At 46.1% G+C, this 19,413-nt stretch overlaps 1 protein-coding gene and 1 pseudogene across 1 annotated transcript in view; both read left to right on the top strand.

Annotated features, from left to right (window-relative positions):
* The window catches only part of GALM (galactose mutarotase), a 72,757-nt gene extending 64,080 nt beyond the window's left edge, over positions 1 to 8,677 (top strand). The window contains exons 5-7 of the mRNA XM_008980838.5: positions 3,622 to 3,763; positions 5,132 to 5,306; positions 7,161 to 8,677. Of these exons, the coding sequence (XP_008979086.3) occupies positions 3,622 to 3,763; positions 5,132 to 5,306; positions 7,161 to 7,238 (395 nt within the window). The 3' untranslated portion in view covers positions 7,239 to 8,677. The remainder of the gene's footprint in view (positions 1 to 3,621; positions 3,764 to 5,131; positions 5,307 to 7,160) is intronic.
* A 1,925-nt stretch (positions 8,678 to 10,602) lies between these two features.
* Positions 10,603 to 12,219, top strand: LOC100386235 (WD repeat domain phosphoinositide-interacting protein 2 pseudogene; annotated as a pseudogene).
* Positions 12,220 to 19,413: the final 7,194 nt, after the last annotated feature.

Below are 19,413 nucleotides of genomic sequence, written 5' to 3'. Positions count from 1 at the left end.
CCGGGTTCAGGCAATTCTCATGCCTCAGCCTACCGAGTAGCTGGTATTACAGGTACGCGCCACCATGCCTGGCTAATTTTTGTATTTTTATTAGAGACTGGGTTTCGACATGTTGCCCAGGCTGGTCTCAAACTCCTGACCTCAAGTGATCTGCCTTTCTCGGCTTCCCAGAGTGCTGGGATTACAGGCATGAGCCACCATGCAAGTCTGGGAGGTGGTTTATCATGTAAACGTCGCAGAACAAAAGCATACCCAAGCGGGTCACACTGCTGTCTAGGATTTGGCACTTGGCTTTCAGGATCCAAAAAGTTAAACTATGAATTCTGCCAGAACTGATGGGGCTTTAGAGGTTGTAAAGCAGCCTCTTTCTATTGTGTCTCTAGCACCATCTACTGGGAAAACAAAAGTGCCTTTATTAGAATACCTTCAGTTGAAAGTGTCTGCAACCTAACTCAGGTAGCAGAGGAAGGAGAAAAAGGGAGGAAGAAGCTGACAGCAGATGCTATCTCAGAAAAGGAGGATTAAATGCTTATATAGGCTGGGTGTGGTGGCTCATGCCTGTAATCCCAGCACTTTGGGAGGCCAAGGTGGGTGGATCACCTGAGGTCAGGAGTTTGAGACCAGCCTGACAAACATGGTGAAAACCCATCTCTACCAAAAATACAAAATTAGCCAGGTGTGGTGGCACATGCCTGCAATCCCAGATACTTGAGAGGCCAAGGCAGGAGAACTGCTTGAACTAGGAGACAGAGGTTGCAGTGAACCGAGATCAAGCCACTGCACTCCAACCTGGGCAGTAGAGTCAGACTCCATCTCAAAAAAAAAAAAGAAATTCTAAATAGACAAATTATCATGGAGAAAAACGTGAGTGTATATTGAACTGTCCAATGAAATACTTAGGAATAAATTTGGAAACAAACTCTAAGATACACTGAGTGAAAAGGGTCCACTGCACTCCAGCCTGGTCAACAGAGTGAGACTGTCTCTAAAAAATAAATATGTAAATAAAAATGTTTTTAAAAGAGAGAAGCCAGTAATGATGGGTGCTTGTGTTGTAAGAAACTGGATATGTGGGGAACAAAGATAAGAGAAGTTCTTTGATTATATGATATTTTTTACCTTTTACATTTGTTACCATTAAATTGGTTGCATGAGGAGCTGGGCCCAGTGGCTCACACCTGTAATCCCAGCATTTTGGAAGGCTGAGGCAGGTGGATCACTTGAGGTCAGGAGTTCGAGACCAGCCTGGCCAAAATGGTGAAACCCAGTCTCTACTAAAAATACAAAAAAAAAAAAAAAGAAAGAAAAACAAACCAGGCATGGTGGCGGGCACCTGTAATCCCAGCTACTCCAGAGGCTGAGGCAGGAGAATCGCTTGAACCTGGGAGGTGGAGGTTTCAGTGAGCCAAGATCACACCACTACACTCCAATCTGGGCAACAGAGCAAGACTCTGTCTCAAAAAATTTAAAAAGTTAAAAAAAAATTGGTTGCATGTGCAAATATTCCCTATTTAAAAATTTGGCACAGTGACTCACGCCTGAAGTCCCAGCACTTTTGGAGGCTGAGGTGGGCAGGTCACTTGAGGTCAGAAGTTTAGACCAGCCTGGCCAACATGGTGAAACCCCATCTCTGCTAAAAATACAAAAATTAGCTTGGCATGATGGTGTGCACCTGTAATCCCAGCTACTTCGGAGGCTGAGATGGGAGAATCACTAGAACCTGGGAGGCAGAGATTACAGTGAGCCAGGATTGCGCCACTGCACTCCAGCTTGGATGACAGAGTGAAACTCTGTCTCAAAACAAACAAAAAAGAGCAAGGATTCCTATATGTGCTTCCCAGATTCTCTCAGTTGAAGAGTGGACACCAGGATGGTATCGCCTGGACCCTAGTGCCTCACTTGAGTGCTTTATGCCCAAGCACCCAGAGCTGCATGTGAACTCAGAACCCCAGTCTGCAGACACTAGGTTGCCGCAGGTCAAGGCTGCAGTGAGATTGCCAGACTTGATTTCTGAACAGCAGTTCTGAGTTTAAGAAAAGAAATGGGGGCCAGGTATGGTGGCTGACGCCCGTAATAACAGCACTTTGGGGGGCTGAGACTGGTGAATCACAAGGTCAGGAGTTCGAGACCAGCCTAGCCAACGTGGTGAAACTCCATCTCTACTAAAAATACAAAGATTAGCCAAGTGTGGCAGCAGGCGCCTGTAGTCCCTGCTACTCAGGACACTGAGGCAGGAGACTTGCTTGAACCCGGGAGGTGGAGGTTGCAGTGAGACGAGATTGTGCCACTGCACTCCAGCCTGGGCAACAGAGCGAGACTCCGTCTAAAAAAAAAATGAGGCTGGGTGTGGTGGTTCACACGTGTAATCCCAGCACTTTGGGAGGCCAAGGTAGGTGGATCACTTGAGGTCAAGAGTTCAAGACTAGCCTGGCCAACATGGTGAAACCCCGACTCTACTGAAAATACAAAAAAATTAGCTGGGCATGGTGGCCTGTGCTTGTAATCCCAGCTACTTGGGAGGCTGAGGCAGGGGAATCACTTGAACCCGGGACACAGAGGTTGCAGTGACCTGAGATCGTGCTATTGTACTCCAGCCTGGGCAACAAGAGCAAAACTCTGTCTCAAAAAAAGAAAAAAGAAGAAAAAAAAACTTTTTAAAAAACTCAACTGTATCATTGCTTAAGGCTCTGAAAAGAGCCTTTTTCTCTTTCCTCCTCAAGAAAAAATGGCCAGAGTGATTTGACCTGCTACAGAGGAACCTGGGATTCTCTGTACTTGGTGCAAGGTTCTAGCACCTGGCTGTTTTAAGAAGAAGTAGACCTCTGCCATCATCTCATCCTGGGGTGTTCCACCTGAGCTGCTCAGAACCTGTACTTGATTCAGCTAGAACAACTCTGGCATATATATATATATATATTTATGAGTATATATTTTCCATTTTCCGTTGGAATCGATGGGAGATTGGTTCCAGGACTCCCTAGTGATACTTAAATCAATGGATACTCTAGTTCCTTCTTTTTAAAAAAAAAAAAGCTGGGGTTTCACCATGATGGCCAGGCTTGTCTTGAACTCCTGACCTCAAGTGATCCACCCACCTCCACCTCCCAAAGTGCTAGGATTACAGGCGTGAGCCACTGCACCTGGCCTACTCTAGTTCCTTCTATAAAATAGTGTGGTATTTGCATATATCCTGAGCCCATATTCCCATATACTCTTTATTTATTTCTTTGAGGGTTGTTTTGTTTTGTTTTCTCTTCCCCACCCTCTCCCTATTTGTTTGTTTTTAAACAAGACAGAGTCTCATTCTGTCATCCATGCTGGAGTGCAGCGATGCAATCATAGCTGACTGTAGCATCTACCTTCTGGGCTCAAGCAATCCTCCTGCCTCAGCCTCCTGAGTAGCTAAGACCACAGGTGCCCATCACTATGCCTGGCTAATTTTATTTATTTATTTTTTTCATAGAGATGGGCTCCCTGCATGTTTCCCAGGATCTGGGCTCCCATCTCCTTAACAAATTCAAATGAAGGCTGAGAGGGTAGAACCAGTGGGTCTTGGGGAGGCTCTGTGTAAATATGAGACTTGGATGTTTATCACCTTTGTTTTCTGTCTCTTCCCATCAGGAGAAGTGGCCCCAGTGCAAGGAACTGCATTCGACCTGAGAAAGCCAGTGGAGCTTGGAAAACACCTGCAGGACTTCCATCTCAATGGTTTTGACCACAATTTCTGTCTGAAGGGTTCTAAAGAAAAGCATTTTTGTGCAAGGTCAGGTATTTTTCACTTCCTAAGTCTGTAAGAAAGAAACTGACACCAACTCCTATTTTCCTTTGGAGCTTTTCCTCTGGCCATATCAGTAGCATTTACTATGCTATAGGTGGCCCAGTCCCACATTCCATATCTTCTCAAAGCTCCCGTGGCTCAGGTGAGCTCTGTAGAATTCATCCCCCTCCTCCTACCTCCCATTACTCATATTCCTCCATGCTCAGCGCCTCCTCTCTCCCTCTCTGCTTGTTCTTTAAGGTCCATTGTTAGAAGCCTTAACTCGGGCCAGGCAGAGAGGCTCACGCCTGTAATCCCAGCACTTTGGGAGGCTGAGATGGGTGGATCACCTCAAGTCATGAGTTCAAGACCAGCCTGGCCAAAGTGGTGAAACCCCGTCTCAACTAAAAATACAAAAATTAGCCAGGCATGGTGGCAGGTGCCTATAATCTCAGCTACTCAGGAGGCTGAGGCAGGAGAATCACTTGAACCCTGGGAGGGGAGGTTGCAGTGAGCTGAGATTGCACCACTGCACTCCAACCTGGGCAACAGAGCAAAACTCCGAAAAGCATCCCAGGCTGGACGCAGTGGCTCATGTCTGTAATCCCAGCACTTTGGGAGGCTGAGGTGGTCCGATCACTTGAGGTCAGTAGTTCAAGACCAGCCTAGCCAACATGGTGAAACCCCCATCTCTACCAAAAATACAAATAATTAGCCGGGCATGGTGGCAGGCACCTGTAATCCTAGTTAGTTGAGAGGCAGAGGCAGGAGAATCGCTTGAACCCATGGGGCGGAGGTTGCAGTGAGCTGAGATTGCAGCACTGGACCCCCCCTGGATGAAAGAGCCAGAGTCTATCTCAAAACAAACAAACAAAAATTAGCTGGATGTGGTGGTGCACATCTGCAGTCCCAGCTACTGGGCAGCTGAGGTGGGAGAACTGCTTGAGCCCAGGAGGCAGAGGTTGCAGTGAGCCAAGATTGAGCCACTGCACTCCAGCCTGGGTAATAGAACAAGACCCTATTTAAAAAAAAAGAAAATCTTGGCTCCTCCAGGGCTTTCCTCTCTCCAACCTGGCTGCTCCCTTCCTCCCTACTCCCCAGCTGGCAGGCAAGGGTAAGTCTGTTTTGTGATGCCAAAAGAAGCCAAGATCAGAGTGAGACGTTGCTATTGAGGATCCTCAAAGCCCCTGCTCATGCCTTGCCTTTGAGACTGGAAGAATTTTCCATCCTGCTCTTCCTACCTTCATGTCCTCCTTATATCTTGTCCCTGCTCTGTGGCTGGGTCTGATTTCCTGTCTCAAAGCCACTTCCCAGCTTCTACTCCTCCTCATCTGCTTTTCTGCCTGGACTCATGTGGTTTGTGTTTCTTCCCAGGGTGCGTCATGCTGCAAGCGGGCGGGTACTGGAGGTATACACCACCCAGCCCGGGGTCCAGTTTTACATGGGCAACTTCCTGGATGGCACATTAAAGGGCAAGAGTGGAGCTGTCTATCCCAAGCACTCTGGTTTCTGCCTGGAGACTCAGAACTGGCCTGATGCAGTCAATCAGGTAATGCCACAGGCTAGCTTGTTAGAGTGGGGTTTGTGTCCAAGGTCACACTATACAACCGAGTTCACTACACTCAAATCAGGTTGTATGATTCAAAAGTTCATATTTTGTTTGTTTGTTTGATTCAAAAAGTTCTTTTGTTTGTTTGTTTTTTGAGACAGAGTCTCACTCTGTCACCCAGGCTACAGTGCAGTGATACGATCTCAGCTTATTGCAACCTCCGCCTCCTGGGTCCAAGTGATTCTCCTGCCTCAGCCTCCCAGGTAGCTGGGATTACAGGCACCCACCTCCACGCCTGGCTAATTTTTGTATTTTTAGTAGAGACGAGGTCTTACCATGTTGGTCAGGCTGGTCTCGAGCTCCTGACCTCAAGTGATCCATGTGCCTTGGCCTACCAAAGTGCTAGGATTACAGGCGTGAGCCACTATGCCCGGCTCAAAAGTTCATGCTTATTCTCCAAGTCATGATAAACAGAAAACCCATAGTCAAGCTACTGACATGGCATTTACATATTTTTAAGAAAGCTCTAATTTTGTACCTTCAAAGCCTTTATCCAGTTTGATGTTTCTCCTTATCAATACCTTCTCGTTTTCTGCAACCACACTTAAGGAGAACTTCCATATCATCTCCTCCTATGTGCTCCCTCATAACTTTCTTTTCTGGCTATTGCCTAGAGCGGAACTCCTAAAAGTGCCAGCCCACAATTAAAAGTGTGTGCCTTGGGCTGGCAAGGTGGCTCCTGCTTGTAATCCCAGCACTTTGGGAAGCTGAGGTGGGAGGATTGCTTGAACTCGAGATTGAAGCCAACCGAGGCAACACAAGGGGACCCTATCTCTATAGATTATTAGAAAAATTAGCCAGGTGTGGTGGTGCACACCTGTGGCCCCAGCTATATAGAAGGCTGAGGTGGGAGGATCACTTGAGCCTGGGAGATTGGGGCTGCAGTGAGCCACAATCGCACCACTGCACTCAAGCCTATACAACAGAATGAGACCCTGTCTTAAAAAAAAAGTGGGGGGCCAGGTGCAGTGGCTCAAGCTTGTAATCCCAGCACTTTGAGAGGATGAGGCAGACATACCACTTGAGGTCAGTTCGAGACCAGCCTGGCCAACATGACAAAACCCTGTCTCAACTGAAAATACAAAAATTAGCTGGGCATGGTGGTGGGTGCCTGTAATCCCAGCTACTTGGGAGGCTGAGGCAGGGGAATCACTTGAACCTGGGAGGTGGAGGTTGCAGTGAGCTGACATCGCTCCCCTGCATCCCAGCCTAGGAGACAGAGTGAGATCACTCTGTCTCAAAAAAAAAAAAAAAAGCCTACATCTTGCACCAGATTATAGATCAACACACTTTCCTTCATCAGGAAAGCCTACTTTAACAAAGTGTGCTTAGTGATATAGTAGATTTTCACTCTGATTAAAGTTCTTTTTTTTTTTTTGAAACAGAATCTCACTCTGTTGCCCAGTCTGTAGTGCAGTGGTGCGATCTTGGCTCACTGTACCCACGCCTCCCAGGTTCAAGCGATTCTCCTGCCTCAGCCTCCTAAGTAGCTGGGACTACAGGTGCATGCCACCATGCCCGGCTTACTTTTTGTATTTTTAGCAGAGACGGGTTTTCACCGTCTTCACCAGGATGGTCTCGATCTCCTGACCTTGTGCTCCACTCACCTCGGCCTCCCACACCATGCCTAGCCCAAAGTTCTTTATCTCACTATGAACCAATCATAAACAGTTCCTGCACTGGCAGCCATCCACAGAGCACACTGGTCTAGAGGCCCGTCCAGAAGCACACCCGAATGGTTAATGTTGCAGCCTGTGCTGTCAAGCATCACCTGTGTTGTTTCCCCCTTCACAGCCCCACTTCCCTCCTGTGCTGCTGAGGCCTGGTGAGGAGTATGACCACACCACCTGGTTCAAGTTTTCTGTGGCTTAAGAAAGTGTGAAGATATGACTTGGTCCAGGGCTAGGCTTAGCCACCTGTCTCCTGTCCAGAAAAGAGGTGAAGATTAAGAAGCTCTCAAAATGATTCCATGGATTAAAATCATACAAATGGTGGCTACCATAAGAATCAGTCTGGGTATTGATATCCTTTTCCATGGCTCCAGGCCATGTCTAATGACCAGCTTCATTCTCTGTGCTGTTCAGAGGGCAGTGAACCCAACCACCAATGTTGTCATCTAAGGCCTGGCCCTAGCCAGGGACTCCCATGCTGCTGTTGGCTCCATCTCTCCACCCTGCCACTTTCAACTCTTCGCCCTTCTTTTCCTTAAAGCTATTCTTGCATTGCTTTTGTTCCTCCTCCTCCACCTCTAACCACCTTACTCTATTGCAGCACCCCGTTTTCAAATGTCACATTAGCTCAATCTGCAGACTGGCAGATGGACCTGTTTCCATACAGTAGTAGAAGATTGATAAGTGAGGAAACAGAGGCTTAGAGAAGTTGAGGACCAACAAGCTAATACCTAAAAAGCTGAGCCAAGACTTGAATTCAAGTCATGCATTCAGGGCAAGTCCGCCTCCTGGCCTCTACCTCGGTCTACCAGGACATGCCCAGGATCACTGAGGGGCAGAGGGGTATGACACCTGCTCTGACTTTTGCAGCCAGCTTTGCTTCTCAGATTCATTTTTATAAGAAACGTTAGGTTTTACTGAACTGTCTCATAGCATTAAAGTTGGCATGACTTAAAGTGCAAGATCAAAATATCCAAAAACAATCTGTCATTTACGGCCAGGCATGGTGGCTCATGCCTATAATCCTAGCACTTTGGGAGGCCAAGGCGGGAGGATTGCTTAAGGTCAGGAGTTCGAGAGCCTGGCTAACATGGTGAAATCCCCTCTCTACTGAAAATACAAAAATGCCTGTAATCTCAGCTATTCTGGAGGCTGAGACAGGAGAATCCCTTGAACCCAGGAGGTGGAGGATGCAGTGAGCCAAGATCATGCCACTGCACTTCAGCCTGGGCAATAGAGCCAAACTTCATCTCAAAAGAAAAAAAAAAGAGAGAGAAAAAAAACAGCTCTCTCTCTAGTGAGGAGGGGAATTCCAAGAGGAAAAGGCCGGGAAAAGCCTTTGGGTTAACTGAGAAAGCACAGTCAGGCCAAGGCATGGGAAGAACGGCAGGCAAGCACTGGAGACAGGAGCTGTGTTAGGGTGAGGAGAGAGCCTTGCTTTCACAGCGCAGCGAGGATGACACATTGCACCGGGGACAGGGGTTGTTGTGTTATGTGACAAGGCTGGGTGGGGCTCTTTCTTTCCTGGACAATCAAAGCATTGGTGATGGATTTTGGTTGGTGATTTTTGAAAAAAAAAAAAAAACTATGTTACACTAATATATACTGTACTGAATTGAAATAAAACCAAAATCATACAAATGGTGGCTATCCTAAGAATCAGTCTGGGTATTGATATCCTTTTCCAGTGACTGGCTCCAGGCCATGTCTAATGACCAGCTTCGGCATCTTCAAAAGACTTGTTCCTTTACTCAGCTTTAAATCACCTTTGGGAAATGGACTGAGAATATGGGTGTGTTCTGGATTCTACCTTACCTTCAATGGGAGCCCCAGCATTTTCCTACCTAACAGTTTGGAAAGCCATCTCACTGGAAGTAGCTTTCCATACTTCCTCTTTCTTTATAACCGAGAATAAACCAAAGATCTTGTTTATTTTTTAATTGATTTCAGCATGGATTTTCTGAGCCCCTGCTCTGTACGCAGCGCTCTGCTGGGTCTGTGAAGGGGTTCAGAAGGTCAGGTGTGATGCTGTGCTCTTCACACACCAGCCCTGATAGCGCATGCTCAGTTGTCTTCTCCTTTCTCTCTTTTTTTAATCTAATGCCGATTAAACATCTCAGGATCAGTTGTCTTCTTACTGTGAGGTTAACTTTGGTGACTTGAGTAAGATGCTGCCTGCAGATTTCTCCACTCTTAAAGTTTCCAATGTATTTATTAGCAAAGAGGCCTCAGAGGTGAAATACTAAGCTGACTGCAACCCAGCTACGAATTTGATTCCATTGTTCAGTGTAGGGTTCTCATCAAATAGGTGCCAGCAATCATTTAGGAAATCCCAGAGAAGAAGAGAATGAACGTTTTCTAATTCACAAGTGTAGGGTTGCCAGTTCCCCCTGCTTTCTGTATCCTGACCAAAAGTCACAGAGTGCCTTGTGACCTGTGTCACCTACCCCGCTGCAGGATTTTCGCAGCAGGCTTGAAGCCAAACTGGGCCTTGAACATTCCCAGGCACTGATAAAACTGCCTAGCTTGTTACCTAAAACACTAAAAGAAATGGGCTCTGAGCCAAATTCCTTAAACTGTCATAGAAGCTCCCTCACTGCTGACATACCTGGGCAGAACACCTTTTCTCTCTCTACGATTGCTGCAGCACTCAGTAAGGACGTTCCCCTAATAAATGCTTTGGACTGATCACCCTGACACTTGGAGCTTCTTTCTTTGGAATCCCAGCCCGCCCTATCTCAAGACAGTTTGGAGCACTCCCTGTTGGGGTCTCCCTTGCTGCCGCTATGGGGGCGATTCCAGCCCTGGATCCACTGAGACAAAACAAACTACAAATTAGTTCTTAATGTAATAGCCTCTAGGTTTAAGAATGCATTTATTAGCCAAATACTCTGTTTTCTTCTGTCCAAAAACAGTATTGTTTATATAAAAAGCCAAGTCTACAGTAGTCCAAGTAAGGGCATTTATCGCCTGTGGGACAGGTGAAATGTGTTACTGGCATTTAAATTAATAGTTTATAAAAGAAAGTAAAAAGGCAGCCAGGCCCAATGTCTTACGCCTGCAATCCCAGCAGTTTGGGAGGCCGAGGCAGGGAGATTGAGACCTGAGGGCAGGGGTTGGAGACCAGTCTGGCTAACGTGGTGAAACCCCATCTCTACTAAAAATACAAAAAAATAAGCCGGGCATGGTGCCGTGCACCTGTAATCCCAGCTACTCTTGAGGCTGAGGCAGGGGAATTGGTTGAACCTGGGAGGTGGAGGTAGCAGTGAGCCGAGTTCGTGCCACTGCACTCTAGCCTGGTGAAAGAGCGAGACTCTGTCTCTGAAAAAACAAAAAGCCTACATTTGTCACACCGTGCATCTGAGCAAAGCAAAAATTGAGAGAAACTCTTTTTGTGGCAGCGACCAATCTCTCCTTTTTCATGAAACACACAGATGAGAACTTTACTTGAGAGAAGCCCTTTCCCCATGGTTATGAGACGTACATTGTGGCATGTGACAGCATGTGAGCATAACTGTGATTTTATAATAAAACCGCTGAAGGCCCCAGCAAGAAATAAAATTTACGTCCGGAGCATAAACAAGAGCGGGGATGGGATGAGGCGGCGGTTGATCCTGGGGAGACCAAAGCGGCGAGCGGTGGGGGGGGGGCCAGGCGCTGACCCTGAGTGCAGCCTGACCCGCCCTCGCGCGAGCCCTCCCCGGCCAGGCCCACCTGCCGCGCGCCCAGCCATGAACCTGGCGAGCCAGAGCGGGGAGGCCGGTGCCGGCCAGCTGCTCTTCACCAACTTCAACCAGGACAACACAGCAGTGAAACAGGAATCAAGAGCAACTGGTCCTGGCCATCGTGCTGTTGTGTGGTCCCTAGCTGTTGGTAGTAAGTACGGTTATAAATTTTACTTTCTTCTGTGGATAGGCTGGAACAGATCTATGAATGCACTTACACGGAAGGTGTATGCATTGTAGAGAGATTGTTCTCTAGCAGCTTAGTGGCCATGGTGAACCTTAACGCACCAAGGAAGCTAAAGATGTGCCACTTTAAGAAGGGAACTGAGATCTGCAACTACAGCTACTCCAACACGATTCTGGCTGTGAAGCTCAACAGGCAGAGGCTGGTAGTATGCCTGGAAGAGTCCCTGTACATCCACAACATTCGGGACATGAAAGTACTGCACACGATCAGGGAGACGCCTCCAAACCCTGCAGACCTGTGTGCGCTGTCAATCAACAATGACGACGGCTACTTGGCGTACACAGGGAGCGCAACCATCGGAGAGGTGCAGGTCTTCGATACCATTAATTTGAGAGCTGCAAACATGATTCCGGCTCATGACAGTCCTTTAGCAGTGTTGGCTTTTGACACTAGTGGAACTAAGCTTGCCACGGCTTTGGAGAAGGGGACCTCATGATTAGGGTATTTTCCATTCCAGAGGGACAAAAACTCTTTGAGTTTCAGAGAAGAGTGAAGAGGTGCGTGAGCATCTGCTCCCTGGCCTTCAGCATGGACAGCATGTTGCTCTCCGCCTCCAGCAACACGGAGACCGTGCACATCTTCAAACTCGAGACTGTGAAAGAAAAACCCCCAGGAGCTCACCACCTGGACTGGGTACTTTAGGAAAGTGCTCTTGGCCTCCACCAGCTACCTGCCTTCCCAAGCGACAGAAATGTTCAACCAGGGCCGAGCCTTCGCCACAGTCTGCCTGCCATTCTGCGGCCACAAAAACATCCGCTCACTAGCCGCAATTCAGAAGATCCCACAGTTGCTGGTGGGCGCCTCTGACGGGTATCTGTACATGTACAACCTGGACCCCCAGGAGGGCAGCTAGTGCACCCTGGTGAAGCAGCACTGGCTGTATGGCAGTCTGGAGACGGCCAATGAGATCTTGGACTCTGCCTCTCACGACTGCCCCTTACTCAGACGTACGGCGCGGCTGCAGCAAAAGCCTACACAGGCGACCTGGGTGCCGTGGGCGGCACCTACCTTGAGGCTGAGGCTAGCGCCCTGCGCCTGGATGAGGACAGCGAGTCCCTATGATTCTTCGGACTGACTGAACTTGACCTCTGACCTCTGACCCGGGGAGCAGAGAACACTGGCTTCACAGAGGACTCTGTATTGCTGCTATTAACTTTGACCTGAGTCAGGGGAGAGGATGGCAGAGACTTTATTTAAAAAAAAAAAAATTGTAGTGGTAGTCCAACTCCATAAGGCTGAGGAAATACATCGTTTTCACTTCAGTGGCGTTTAATCCTGCTTATGAATTTTAGCTTTTTGTTTTTCTCTTTTTGCCAAAATTAACTGTTTGGTGAAGCCCGCAAAACCTCCTCGCTTTGCATGCATGAATGTGCCAAGCCGTTGGGTTTTTCATATCTGCACATATGCCAAGTGCATCGGAAAGCCGTGGCCGCGCACACTGGGTCTGCTTGTCAAGGCTGGTTCTGCAATGACAGGCCCAAGGCTGCCCACTGGGTGTGCTGGACGGACTTTGGCCTGGGACATGAGTCCTCTCTCCCTAGGGCCCCACCTGGACCATTTTCCCTCCATTTTATTTTGTTAATGAAATTATTTCCAGATTGGATCATCCTAGGATTTTTTCCATGGTGGACTTCTGTTTCTGATCTTGTTTTCCATGTGGATATCGGAGGAGAGCGAGGTTCTTTCTGATTCTAAAAACCTTTCTGTCGGGCAACAAATGAATTTGAAAGATTGCCTGGGTTCCCTGGAACGAAGGAAAGCGATTTTGTTTGTATAATTAAATGATCTGTTCTTCTACTAAAAATAAATAAATAAAATTTTACAAGCTAAGGTAATATTAAAATAATTACACAAATATTGCTGTAAAGACAAAGATGTCATGCTGTGGAGGGAGAACTGGAGAGTTTATGAAAAGTAGAACACGAAAAAAATGCAGGACTACCAGCACAGGGCAGGAGGGAAGCCCAGCATGTGTCCTGGTCCCTGGCCAGTTCCCATTTTCACTCTTAACCATGTTAAGCAATTGGATCATCAGTTTACAAGAGGCTGTTTGGACAGCAGTGCAATCCTTTTCCCATCAAGGCATTTCCTGAACTCAGTTACCCAGATCATCATTAAAGTCTCAGATGCTTTGGACAGCATTTCCAGCTATAGTCAGGCAAGGATGTCAGCAAATCCTCTCTGTATTATAGTTCAAGCAATTAAAATGCTGAAAAAAAGCAATGAAAGTTTCTTTTTGTCTAGAGATGGGGGGTCTTGCTCTGTTGCCCAGGTTGGTCTCAAATTCCTGCCCTTAAGCAATCCCTCCAGCCTCAGCCTCCTAAGTAGCTGCTACTATAAGCACGCACCACTACTCCCAGCTCAAAACAATTTTGGTGCTCTGGAAACAGACATAAAACCTTCCAGTCTGAGATACATTGTTTGAAAAACCACTGAACTTTGAGTAGGAACAGTGGAAGTCTGTAGTGTTCTTGCCTGGGCTGTTCCCATTCCCCTCACTCCTCCAACTCAGTCATTGTGAAGGTTCTGCTGACACAAAATAGAACATGAGGACAAGCAAGGGGCTGTGGTTGAAAGAGGGTTCACCGCATTTGGAGGTGTGAGTGGCAGCCATACCCAAAACATTGTCAATAGGAATAATCCAGTGCTGTGCAGGCAGGGATGGCCTATGGCTCTACTGGCCTGAGGTTGAAGTTGTAGCTAGAGCAAGCAGATTTTTAGCTGATTGGAGGCTGGATGCACGTGCAGAGATCAAACAGGGCTCAACAAAAAGTAAATGTCTGGACAGACTTGAAAGCAGCCTGAATATTAAAATTACTCACCTACCTACACACAGATCCATCAGCAGAGTGCAGAAGTCTGACTGGTTGAGCTGTCGGCACAACCTCTCTCCAGAAATTGACTGCGCTAAGCTGTGCAGACACAAGACAACCCCCTAGAATTTCAACATAAGCCTAAGAAGCCGGGCATAGTGGTTTATGCCTGTAGTCCTAGCTACTTGGGAGGCTGAGACAGGAGGGCTGCTTGAGCCCAGAAGTTCAAGGCTGTAATGTGCTATGATCCCACCTGTGAATAGACAACTGCACTCCAGCGTGGACAACACAGGGAAACTCTGTCTCTTAAAAGATGAACACAAGAATGTTGAAAAAACAAAACTGGTGATTATAAAAAGGAATCAAGTAGGCTGGCCCCGGTGGTTCATGCCTATAACCCAGCACTTTGGGAGCCCCAGGCAGGCAGATCACCTGAGGCCAGCAGTTTGAGACCAGCCTGACCAACATGGCAAAACCATCTCTACAAAAATTAGCCAGGTGTGGTGGTACACACCTGTAATCCCAGCTAGCTGGGAGGCTGAGGCAGGAGAATCACTTGAACCTGGGAGGCAGGGGTAGCAGTGAGCCGAGATTGTACCACTGCACTCCAGCCTGGGTGACAGAGTAAGACTCTGTCTCTAAATAAATAAATGGAATCAAGTGAAAAGTTTGATGTTGAAAACAGCACAATAATGCATGAAAAGTTAACTAGAGAGGCCAGGCATCATGGCTCACACCTGTAATTCTCAGCACTTTGGGAGGCTGAGGCAGGCAGATCACTTGAGGTCAGTAGTTCAAGACCAGCCTGGCCAACCTGGCGAAACCCCATCTACTAAGAATACAAAAATTCTTAGTAGGCCAAGCATGGTGGCATTTGTCTGTAATCCCAGCTACTGGGAAGCTGAGGCACAAGAATCACTTGAACCTGGGAGGTAGAGGTTGCAGTGAGCCAAGATCACGCCACTGCATTCCAGCCTAGGCAATAGTGAAATTGTGTCTCAAAAAAGAAAGAAAGAAACTTAACTACACAGAGTCAGAAGTAGATTTGAAACAGCAGAAGAGTAAGTGAACTTCAAGCTAGATAAATAGGAATTATTCAATCTGAAAAAAACGTAAGATTGAAGAAAACTAAACAGAACCTCAGAGACTTGTGAGAAAACATCAGGCACATGAGCGTATGTGTAATGGGAGTCCAAAGAGAGGGACAGAAAAAATGCCAAAAAACTTCCGAATTTGATGAAAACCATTGATCTATAAATCTAAGCTCAACAAACTTCAAGAACAAATACAAAGAGATTCCCATATAGACATATCAAACTGTTGACACACATAAACTGCTGAATGTCAAAAGCAAACAAATTTGAAAGCAGCAAGACAAAAATGACTCCTTGCTACAGGGGACCACCAGTACAATTAACAGCTGACTTCTCATCTGGGACAATAACATCCAGAATGCAGTGAAATGACATGGTCAAAGTGCTTCAAAACCAGAGATTCAATTATCACCCAGAATTATCCTTCAAAAGCAAAGGTGAAATAAAGACTAGGGAATTCATTGCTAGCAAGCCTGCCTTGTGAGAAATTATGAAGTCCTTTATGCTGAAATTACACCAGAATCCATGGGAAGAAAAAAGATGAGAAATAGTAAATACATGATTAATAAGGAAAATGCTATATTTTTTTCATTTATTCTCTTAAAAGACATAAGATTGGCTGGGCACAGTGGCTCATGCCTGTAATCCCAGCACTTTGGGAGGCCAAGGCAGCTGGATCACGAGGTCAAGAGATGGAGACCATCTTGGCCAACATGGTGAAACCCTGTGTCTACTAAAAATACAAAAATTAGGCTGGGCACGGTGGCTCATGCCTGTAATCCCAGCACTTTGTGAGGCTGAGGCAGGTAGATCACATGAGGTCAGGAGTTCAAGACCAGCCTGACCAACATGAAGAAACACTGTGACACTGGGTGTGGTGGCTCACACCTATAATCCCAGTACTTTGGGAGGCTGAGGCAGTTGTATCACAAGGTCAGGAGTTCGAGATCAGCCTGGCCAAGATGGTGAAACCCCGTCTCTATTAAAAATACAAAAAAATTAGCCGGGCATGGTGATGCATGCCTGTAATTCCAGCTACTCAGGAGGTTGAGGCAGGAGAATCACTTGAACCAGGAGGCGGAGACTGCAATGAGCAGAGATCGTGCCACTGCACTCCAGCCTGGGCAACAGAGTGAAATTCCATCTCAAAAAAAAGAAAGAAAAAAGAAACCCTGTCTCTACTAAAAATACAAAATTAGCCAGGCATGGTGGTACATGACTCTAATCATCCCAGCTGAGGCCGGAGAATCACTTGAACCTGAGAGGTAGAGGTTGCAGTGAGCTGAGATAACATCACTGTACCAGCCTGGCAATAGTCTATCTCAAAAAAAAAAGACATGGCCAGGCGCAGTAGCTCACGCCTATAATCCCAACACTTTGGGAGGCCGAGGTGGCAGATCATGAGGTGAGGAGTTTGAAACCAGCCAGACCAACATACTAAAAATATAAAAATTAGGCAGGCATGGTGGCATGCACCTGTAATTCTAGCTACTTAGGAGGCTGGGGCAGGACAACTGCTTGAACCCAGGAGGCAGAGGTTGCAGTGAGCCAAAATCGTGCCATTGCACTCCAGCCTAGGCAACAGAGCAAGACTCCGTCTAAAAAAGAAAACAAAAAGATGTACAATTGCATAAAGCAATAATTATAACACTGTATCATTGAGCTTAGAATACATAAACATAGCATAAAGGAGGGAAGAGGAAAAGGAAATAGCATTGGAGTATAATTTCTGTATTTTACTAGAATGTTAATCAGAATTAGATTGTAGATTGTGACAAACTAAGATTCAACCACTAATAACTAAAAAATAGTTTTAAAAAATAAAGAGGAACTAAGACAACACACTTATCTTTAAAATTTTTTGTACTAAACAAAATATTTAGTACAAAAGGCAGTAAGGGAGGAAGAAAAAAAGAAGACATATAGAAAACCGGCTGGGAATCCTAGCACTTTGGGAGGCCGAGGATGGCTGATCACCAGCTCAGGAGATCAAGACCATCCTGGCCAACATGGTGAAACCCAGTCTGTACTAAAAAAATACAAAAATTAGCTGGGTGTGGTGGCATGTGCCTATAGTCCCAGCTACTCAGGAGGCTGAGGCAGGAGAATCACTTGAGCCCAGGAGGCAGAGGTTGCAGTGAGCTGAGATTGCGCCACTTGCACTCCAGCCTGGAGACAGAGCAAGACTATTTCAAAAAAAGAAAAAAAACAAAACAAATGGCAAATGTAAACCCAACCATATCAATAATCCCAACCACTGTGGATGGTTTAAACACTCAAAGTTAAAACAAAATCAATGAATAACTAATACTCCAAAAGATGGTTTATCAGAAAAGATAAGATCTAGCCAGGTGCAGTGGCTCACGCCTGTGGTCCCAACAACTTGAGAGACTGCGGCAGGAGGACCATTTAAGTCCAGGAGTTCCAGGCTGCAGTGAGCTACGACTGCATCATGCACTCCAGCAGCCTGGGCAACAGAGGAAGACCCTGTCAAAAAAAGAAAGCAGCATGCTATCTACAGAGCATATAAGTGTGTCTTAGATTCCATGACACAAATAAATTGAAAGTAAATCAATGGAAAAAAAATACCATGCAAATGGTAACCATAAGAAAGCTGGAGTGGCTATATCCATGTAAGACAAAATAGACATTAGGACAATAAAAATTGCTAGAGACAAAGATCCTTCATAATGATAAAAGTCAACACATCAGCAAGATATAACAATTATACTTTTATGTTTGCATATAATAATAAGAGCCTCAGATGCTCTGAAGCAATCATTGTAGTCAGAGGCCATAACTGGAGTTACCCTAATGCTTGGCATAACCCAAGAGCTCTGGTAAATACTTCAAAATCCCTGAATAGAATGTTAACGTTTTTAAAGATTATTTCCTTGAGCACAGTGACCTCTACTGGTACTAATATAAATTAAAATGCAATTTCTGCGGTTTTTTCCCCCCCAGTTTCCTTTCCAACATGGGATCATTTGTTTAAGAGACAATCAGCGAAATCTAGAGAAGGACACATAGTAGAATCCCCCTTAGATTCACATGAGTGCTACTACTTCCTTATTATAATAGAATAAACCAATCTTCCAATAACTAGTGAACAGAGTACAGAGCAGTGATTTTCAATCCTGGTTGCATATTGGAAGAACCAGGGGAGAGCCGACGTACTGTGGCTCACACCTATAAACTTAGCACTTTGGGAGGCAAAGGCAGGTGGAATGCTTGAGCCCAGGAGTCCAAGACCCGCCCAAACAATATGGCGAAACCCCATCTTTAAAAAAAGAATACAAAAATTAGCTGGGCTTCATGGTACGTGCCTGTAGTCCGAGCTACCAAGGAGGATCACTTGAGCCCAGGGAGTTCAAGGCAGTGATCATGCCACTGCATTCCAGCCTGGTGACGGAGATGCAGTCTCAGAAAAGAAAGAAAAAAAAATCACCAGGGGAAATGTTTAGAGTAATACCCAGGCTTCACCTCAGTGATTCTTTCAAATGTTTTTAAGCACCCTGGGTGATTCTAATCTGCAACTAGCAATCAAAACCACTGTAGTAGAGTAAAAGCCTTCCCTACTATGCTCTCACTCACCAATTTTATGTTAAGTGCATTATGTTTAGCTAGAATTTGCCCCCAGCTTCTCAAATCACTTCAAGGAATGACTCCTGGAGAAGTAGCTCTTCCCAGACCAAAAGTCTATCTTAAGGCCCTGGCAACCCTACAAATAATCTTGGCACCCAAGATCTCCAGAGATAATTGTTCTGAAAGTTGTGAAGTTGAAGACAAATGTCTAAACCAGGGACTGGCAAACATTTTCTGTAAAATGAAGAGGGTAGGTTTTAGGCTTTGTGGGATACTCTGTCACAATTAACTCCACTACTGTAGCACAAAGCAGTTTACTTACCACAGATAATAAGTAAACAAGTCATGACTGTTTCCATAAAACTTCTATGGACACTACAATTTGAATTTCACACATTTTACATGTCATAGATTGCTACGATTTTTTTTTTTCCAACCACTTCAAAATGTAAAACCTGGCCAGGCATGATGGTTCATGCCTATAACCCCAGCACTTTGGGAGGCCAAAATGTGAGAAACATTTAAGCCCAGGAGTTCAAAAGCAGCCTGGGCAACATGAGATCTCTACGAAAAAATTTAAAAATGAGCGAGGCATACTGGTGCCTGCCTGTAGTCCCAGCGACTCAGGAGACTGAGGTGGGAGAATCACTCAAGCCCAGCCCACAAGAGTGAGAAACTCTCAAAATAGTAGGGCGCAGTGGCTCACACCTGTAACCCCAGCACTTTGGAAGGCCGAGGCAGGTGGATCACCTGAGGTCAGGAGTTTAAGACAAGCATGCCTAACATAGCGAAACCTCATCTCTACTAAAAATACAAAAATTAGCCAGGTGTGGTGGTGGGCATCTATAATCCCAGCTACTCAGGAGGCTGAGGCAGAATTGCTTGAACTTGAGAGGCAGAGGTTGCAGTGAGC

Source organism: Callithrix jacchus, chromosome 14 (assembly GCF_049354715.1).
Source record: "Callithrix jacchus isolate 240 chromosome 14, calJac240_pri, whole genome shotgun sequence".
Lineage (NCBI taxonomy): Eukaryota > Metazoa > Chordata > Mammalia > Primates > Cebidae > Callithrix > Callithrix jacchus.
This window is presented reverse-complemented; position numbering and strand designations above follow the sequence as displayed.